We start from the raw sequence: 8,167 nt of genomic DNA on the forward strand, positions 1-8,167 counted from the left end.
GCCCCCTGGTCTCCCGGCCCCCAGCCCCCAGGCCCAGCTGGTGCGGCGACACTAAGCTCGCGCCCCGAGCAGCCAGAAAATCGTTTTTCCTGTTGGGGAGGGCCGTGAGTCTAAGGTTGCCCCGGCCAGGGGGCAGGAGGGCCCGGCACTGGGCCTCCCCGAGCTCCGTTATTTCTATGGCAAACTACAAAGACAAATGGTGAGGCAGGCTGAGGCCCGGGCCCGGGGCCAGGGAATGGCACCAGGCTGGGTTCTTCCTGAGAGGCCTCCCCAGCACCTGGGAGGCCCAGTGAGGGGAGACCGGCCAGGGCAAGCTGCAAAGGCATCTTAGTTTCAAGACCTCTCCCCAGGCTTTCTGGAGGCCTCAGGAAATGTTGGAATGGTGGCTTGTGGGGATGAAATCCTAAGAAAACCGTGTCTGATAGCCTTCAAAAGCAAATGCAATTTTCTTTTTATACAGGAGATGGGCCCGGCTCTCTGACTCAGAGGTCCATTTTTAGCCGTTGGAGTCATTTCTGTTGTAACCGAAAGGATGCTGGATTTGGAGTTCAAATCCCAGCTCTGTCCTACTGCTTGTGTGACTTTGGATAAGTCATTTCTCTTAGTCTGGCCTCAGATTTCCTTGGCTGGATAATGAGAGGGTCAGAACCCTAACATTATTCTTTCATAGGATCTGACATAATGCATTATACACAGTTGTTTACTCCGGTCTGTATAGATACCGTTATGTAACGGAGTAAATGTATTTGCCTTTAAATACTACTTAGGACATTCCCCTTCCCCCCATATAATTAAAGTTTAAAATCCGCACAAGGACCTTTCAAAGGTCTTGTCATTATTATCTACATTTGCATATTATATTTTTGTATCTATATAATTATATGTGAGCAAGAGCTCAGACCAGTCGCCAGGAACGATGGTTTTATGTCTTTAGTGGAGGAAAGCGGGACTCGGCATGGCCGGGCGGAGGCCGAGCCTTGGGAAGCGTCAGTGAGGGGAGGCGGGGACTCCGGAGCAGAAGCGCATCCTTTCGGGATGTGGGGCTTTGTTTGTTCTTTCCTCTTTGCTTCCGGTTGGGTCTCATCTCCATTACTGTGCATTTGTGGCTCAGTGAATCTGGAATAATTCCGCTGTGAATGATTTCACCATCCATTAGTGTAATCATTTACTCTTCCAACGAGAGGATGCCTGTTCTGCCCTCCCCCATCCTCCCCTGCCTCAGACCTGGGGAAGACAAGGTGGGAGGTGCCGAGCTTTACTCCCTAAAAACTGCCAAAGGCTTGGGGACACTGCCGAGAGCCAGGGGTCTATGAGTGTATGTGTGCAAATAACTTTAAAATTGTGAAAGCACCCTAAGAAGCCAGAAGTGGCATTAGCCTCCCTAATTAGTCCCCATCAGGTGGAAGGGACAGGGATGACAATGAGAGTGTCTTCTGGCTTTTGATTTTTGAATTAACAGAGGTGTGCCCCCATTTTATGCAAATCTGATACAGATTTGAACAAATTCCACAAAGAGTTGCCAAAGGATTTATTTTGAAACTGAGCTCCATTCGTGTGTTTAAAGACTCCTTCCATTTTATACAGCTTAGGAAAGAACATGCTTATTATTTCAAGCAAGCTCCAAAAGGAGAAGAGGATAAATAGAGGCAGCCCAGAGCCACTCAGGGTGCTGGTGGGGAGAGGAACCAGATTAAAGGACAATTGAGAAATATTTAACAAAATAAATATGATACAATACAAACTAAAAATTCAATAAAACATCTTAAAGCCAAGTTCATCTGTGGCCTTCTCCTCTTGGAGTCTGCCACCACTGCAGGATGGGTAAGAGGAAAGGAGAAGTGGTGAAGGAATTACTGACTGCCTATGGCACTGTGGCTCCCCTGGAACCCCTCGGCCAAGGGGCCCCCTTCTCCTTGGTAAGGGTAATCTCGACTTCTCCCTAGAACACCTCAGGGATGAGATGGGGAGAAAGAACCAGCTTGTGTTTTCCCTCTTCACGCTCTTGGACTTTGCTCAATTTGATAAACCCAACTTTGTTTCTGTTTGATCAATTCATTTCCTCAGTCCTCCGGGTCACAGAACAGCTGGAGGAGAAAGGAAAGGAACAAGCGTTTCTGTAGCCTGTATCATATGCCTGGCACGGTGCCAAGTGCTTTTTACAAATATTAGTCCTTTTGATCCTTGACACATCCCGGTGAGGGTAGCTGCTATTATTAGCCTCATTTTACTGTGGAAGAAACTGTAGAAAACAGAGGTGAAGTGACTTGCCCAGGATCAGAGTTAATAAGTGTCTGAGGTCAAATTTGAACTTGGGTCTTCCTCTCTAGGCACAATATTATCTTTCCACCGCACCACCAGCTGCTTCTGCAGAAAGGACCAAAAGCAGTTGGATGGAGAATACGCTGGAAATATCACAGATTCAAATTTAATTATGTTTTAGGAATCTGCTGCTGCCATCATGATTTGATTCTTCCCTCTTCCCCCCTCCACCCCCCACCCCCGAGTTTGTGAACCAATTCCTGGGCCAGTCATTTGTAAAGGGTGAAAAAGAAGCCTAAGCAGACTTTTGAAACCTGGGGAAATGAGTTGACATTTTTCAGGGAGGGGTCAAGCAGAGTTTCTGGATCTGTAACCATGGCAGCCATTTAAAAATCTCATTTAGTGGGTCTGGGGCTGGATTCCTGCTGTTTGCCCAATAGTCTTTAGTTACTACAGTGTGATCTGGTAGAGCTTGAAGGACCCCCTTTATAAGCAATAATGGGAAATCTGTAAAGCTCTGAAGTGTAAATCTCCCCCCACCCCAACCTGTAAAGTGATGAACAGGAATTGATGTTGATCGCCGGTGAAGGGCACCCTGGGCAACCCTAGGCTTTGGACTTCAGGATTGGCAGGCTGCCTTCAGTTTCTCTCGGAGAGAATCATCTTCCTTCATGTCTTGTCTTTGCCAGGCGTTGGGGTCTGATGGGTTGAGCCTGGGGTAGTTTAAAGAAATAACTGTGGGATGACCTTGAGGATTGTGGGCTGTCTTGGCACTTGGCTAAAGTCAGGAAATGTGTATCCTAAATTCTAACCTCACCAAAGTCTGGTAAAAGCTTTGGGACTTCACTCTGGGTTAATTTCCTTATCTTTAAAAAGGCATTGCTAAAATCTGCTCTTCCTACTTCCAAGGGCAAGTCACTCCCATCTCCCTGGGCTTACAGTTTCTTTATCTGTAAAATGGACATGATGGTACCTCTAGCATCTACCTCATAGGGATGTTGCAAGGCTCAAATGAAGTAACGTGTGTAAAACTCTTGGCAAATTTTAAAATGTCAAATGGATCTGTTGTTTTATGGGAAATGGCTCTTTCTTTTGTAATTGTTCTGGAAAAGGAATTAGACCAGAGTATAAACATATCAGCCCCAAGCAGCACATTAAAATCCCTATACACAATTAATCTTAGGACAGAAATGAAGAAAATCAGACTGGTCTGGTTAAAAGAGACCTTAAAGACAATCTAGTTCAAACTTCTTGTTTTGTAGATAAAAGAATTTGAAGACCAAGAGGTTAGGACGCTTGTCAAAGGGCAACAAAGCTCATCAGCTAGTCTAAGACACTGCTGATGAAAAGGAATAAACTCTTCCAGGGGAGAAGGGTGCCATCTCAGGAATCACTTTGCTCCAACTGCTCTCTGATCCAGGTTCATGGGGATCTGCTCTTGGCCCCATCCACAGTGGCATCTTCCTCGCTCCTTATTCCACATGGTAAATAGTGAATGTCACGCAGCTGTTCTGGCACAGACTTGCAAAGAACAGGAGAAATTGTTTCTGGCTTCAGAACCGGCAGGGGAGGAAAGCTGGTGCCCCTGAAGGTGACTCTGCCTATCGTTGCAAGAGTTTTCTTGCCGATCGCTCTTGGGTTAGCTTTTCTTCAGGGAGCATGTCTGGGATCATGTCTGCACTTCTCTCTGCTTTCAGAACTAGCCAAGGGCAGAGTTCTCGGACCTGCCGCAGGCCCGCTTGGCTCACGTTGCGACAGAAATCAACATGAAGAGTTCTCAGTGCCCGCCCGTGAGTGGTCACAGCAGTCAGTGTTCGGTTGGTGATGCGAACACAGTTTTCCAGTTTGAGGGTCTGCAGGTTGGGGCAACTCTGGAGCAATAATGCAATGCATTCATCAGTGACGTGGCCACAGCCGGAGAGCGTCAAGGACAAGAGGTTGGGGCACCTGAAAGAGAGAGTGTCAACATAGGAAGGGAAGAGTACAAAGGAGCCAATTCGAAGCCTCCCCCCCAACCCCTTCTGCACATTAATTGATCAGAAAGTACATTTGAAAGATCATTGAATTTGGAGTCAGCCACCAGGTGCAGATCCCCTGTTATCATAACTTCTGAGAGACCTGGGATGTGGCCTCACTTTTCTGGACTTCAGTTGTAAAACTAAGACACCTTCCACCTTTAAATCCAAGATTCTATTGTCTGTCAGGGTTTTAACACCATGAAAGTTGCTGAAATTGGAAACCATGGCCCCTTCCAGAGACCTCTGTAATTCAGCCATCCCTGACGTTGCCCCCTATAGTAAGAGGAATCTGGGCATCTCTCAGACTAGGAAAGGTGGACCAAACAGAAGAGACCATCACTTGGAGAAGAGATGAAATGGCTAAATCTGATCATTTCTCTCCCTTTGATGGAGGAGGGAACCTTAAGGGGGGAAAAGGGTCTTCTGGTCTCGAGGGTCATTCTCCCCTGCCCGCCTGTGCCTCCCTCTCTCCTGCTCTCCCCCAGCTCACCTCTGAGCACACACTTCATTTGCCCCAAAGTAAGCAATGAATGGTTAATCATGACCAGATGGTTTTCCAAACTAGAACTACTTGTCTTTGCCTCCAATCTGGGAAAAAGTCACCAAAGCAGTTGGTAGGAGCCTACCCCTCCTCCACTAAGATTCTCTTGCGTTTGTTGGGCGGGCCAGGGAAAGCCAAGGAGAAATGATGGATGCTGATTCAAAAACTGTTCCTTCCAAACAGTGGGAAGTAATGTCTCCTTTAATAAAATGAGGTTTATTGATGAAATTAAGCCAACTTTATCAATCATCAATAAACAGATCAACTCTGAAGAATGTATCTGGGGCAGTAACCAGCAAGTTACTCATCCTCGCTCTATAAGGAGCCCTTCAAAGTGTTTAAGGGAGAGAATACTATCCCTCCCCAGCTTGGCTAAGCAGGTATATTAGGTTGAAGAATGAGCTGTTGCACTGGAAGGCACTTACATCCTTGCTTGCCTGCAGACAGGATTGTTTCCAGCAGCTACCTGGGGGGGAGGGATGAGGGGGAGCCTCTCCTGGAGTGAAAAACCCAAAGGCTGGAGGGAGCCTGGTCAACCCTCCATTTGTAGAGAAAATGGGTTACACTTTGTTCTCTTGTGCTGAGAAGGCAGCAAACAGCAAATATGCTCCCTGGCTCCTATCCTAAATGGTTCCTTTTAAAAAATATGTAAGCTTTGTGGTACATTTTGCTAAACGTTGCACACCACAGCTTCGTCCTACGAGTGCCCATCGGTGTCCTCATCGGCCGAAGCTGCCGACTAAAGATGAATTTAAGACTTAATCTACTGCTTTCCCTGTCTAGAGTGATCTTGTGTTTTCAAGGAGAAAGCCCCGGGAGCTGACATTTGCATTCTAGGAAAAACAGATATTTAACCTACAGTTCAACAATCCCATAAGCCCAATTGGATTTTCTATTGCAATGAACAATCAGGTTAAATTAAAGAAAATGGTCAAAAGCTTTATTTTGACTTTGTGGACAAAAGATAAATTCCTCCATGATTGCTTTGGTGAAATACCTAATTTGCTTGAGGGGGAGGTTCTTGGAAATTTGAATTCTAACCAGGACACGGCCACACTGGGGACATTGCATGAAATGATGGCCGATTTGGTCTCAGGAAAGGTGATGGACATTGAATTCGCCCTTCTCCAAACTGCTAAGGGGAGAGTTAACAGATTACCTGCTATGTTTATCAAATATTTTTCCCCCACATGGGAAATGGAACACGTCCCCAGCGACTAAAAGCCTGCCCAGGCCCTTCCTTTCACACTAGTTTTCTCTCCTCAGGGTCTCTGGACGTCAGCCTGGGCTGCCCTCATGGCCACTGACCTCTGAGGGTCGCCGTCCTGTCCTCTCCGGAACTACAACAAGGCCATTGAGGGACAGACGGTCTGGCCCAGCAGTCCTTTTCTCAAATAGCTCTCACCACCCAGCTGCTCTCCCCCCTTCCTGAGTTATTCCAGTGGTCTCTGCCTGTGTTCTCATTTCTCCTCTGAAATGGTGAAATCTTGGCCTTGTATTTCACCCAATGGGAACTGAGGGCTTCCTTTCTGTCCCCCTTCTTAGAATCTGACACTGCTCGGGAGGAAACAGGTGTTCCCAATTCATGACAGCTGTGACCCCAGCCGGCCCTCCACGCCTTCGCCCATTCCCCCCCAGTCTCTTCCGCAGGCATTTCCTAAGGAATTGGGGATTGCAATGAAGTGAGCTACCTGAGGTGATTTTTCATTCATTTTAAATTATTCCACCCCCCCTCCCCAGCCTGTCTGGGCCAATTCAGCGCTTGTCCGAGTGCGGAGGCTCCCTCCAGCCCCGAGTTTGGTGAGACCACCCAGCTCCTACCTGTGGCAAACCTTCACTAACAAGTCCCTGGCCAGGTGCTCGTGAGTGCTGCAGAAGCCTCTCTGCAGGGCGTTTTTCATCCAGTCTTCCACGTTGCACACCTTGACTTGGCTGGAGTGCCAGCGGATGGACAGGCAGCGCAGGGCGGGGCTCACCAGGAAGTTGTCCTTTTTCAGTTCGGCCAGAGAATTAAAATGCAGCAGCGGCCAGAGCAGAGGATCGAGAAACACCTCCCACAGCTGCGAGCACGTTTTGGCCAAGTTCTTCCTGCTGTCCTTGTCCAGGAAGGAAAATAAATGTAAAAGACACTCTCGGTTCAGCTGAGTTATATGCATGGTGGGAACAAAAGCACTTTGTGGGGACCAGACACAGCGCCCAGCAGAGCCGTGTGCCTGCTGCGCTGGGCCCAGCCTGGGGGGCCTGACCTACCTCCTCCTGGGGCCGGGGCCAGTGGACATATATGGCTGAGGAATGGGGTTTATTTTTGGCCCACAACTGGTGCTGAAGGTTTGTGTGTGTGTGTGTGTGTGTGTGTGTGTGTGTGTGTGTGTGTGTGTGTGTGTGTGTGTGTGTGTGTGTGAAAGACATCTGACAACCTGTGCAAGCGTCTGCATTCAGGAGGCCTGGCAGGAGACCTGCCAAATAAAAATAAACTAATTTTTTTTCCTTTAAAAGGGATTTCTTTCCCTGTTAGCCAACAACAGTGTTACGGAGGGCTCTTCGGCTTTAGTGAGAAGCTTCTGGATAGATGCGGCTTCCCCAGGCCGCCAGGGTTGTGTTTGTAAATAGGAACAATGACTGGAGGCTGGGGATATCTGCCGGCTGCAATAGGAAATTTCATTTAGGTCCTTAAAAGGAAAAGGCTTCATCTTAGCAAAGAGCAGAGGGTTCCTATTTTTAGTACTATGGTGCCCCAGTCTTTTAAGAAAACCAGCCATTGTTTTCCCTCCATCTTGCTTTCGCTGCAATTTAGAGCTTCCAGGTCAATCCCAGACGGCACCCGCTGAACCGAACTGGCTTTGGCCCTCAGGACAAGGTTTATTTTTAACCTGATGGATAGTTTATAGAAAAAGCGACTTGTCTCTTAAATGGAGGGGCCGGTGGGACCGGTGTCTAAGCCTTGTTACTTTTCAGGACACACCCCGCCACTCCATTTAGGTTAGGGATATTGTGTTTTCTCTAGTTTTTATAGTGGATGTGGGGCCTGGCACGCTAGTCCATAATCTCTACAGTCCCACCCAAGCTAGAGTCGTGGGGGGGGGCACCCATCTGTTCAACATTTAACTCTAACAAGTGACTTAAACTATACCCCTGCATTTGAGGGCATGGATCGTCCCATTATTAACACTCCCTTAGGAGCTCCGTTTCCTCGACTGTAAAAGGAGGAACGAAAACCATTCTTTAGTATGGACCGGACCGCACGCATTGGCTTGGTTCTCTCAGAGCAGCGGAAGCCGGTTAACTGTGAGCCTCCCGGGAGGTTTGCTGGCTCGGCCCTTTGGTCATCTTTCCCGGGACTCCACCCTCA

At 48.0% G+C, this 8,167-nt stretch overlaps 1 protein-coding gene across 1 annotated transcript; it reads right to left on the reverse strand.

Annotated features, from left to right (window-relative positions):
• Positions 1–3,697: 3,697 nt before the first annotated feature.
• FBXL22 (F-box and leucine rich repeat protein 22) lies at positions 3,698–7,097 on the reverse strand. Its single transcript, XM_044662432.1, is given in 4 exon segments — positions 3,698–4,206; positions 6,640–7,037; positions 7,040–7,076; positions 7,078–7,097. Coding segments are annotated over 4 exon segments (801 nt in total). The 3' UTR covers positions 3,698–3,860.
• Between the last annotated feature and the right edge of the window lie 1,070 nt (positions 7,098–8,167).

Source organism: Gracilinanus agilis, chromosome 2, assembly GCF_016433145.1.
Source record: "Gracilinanus agilis isolate LMUSP501 chromosome 2, AgileGrace, whole genome shotgun sequence".
Lineage (NCBI taxonomy): Eukaryota > Metazoa > Chordata > Mammalia > Didelphimorphia > Didelphidae > Gracilinanus > Gracilinanus agilis.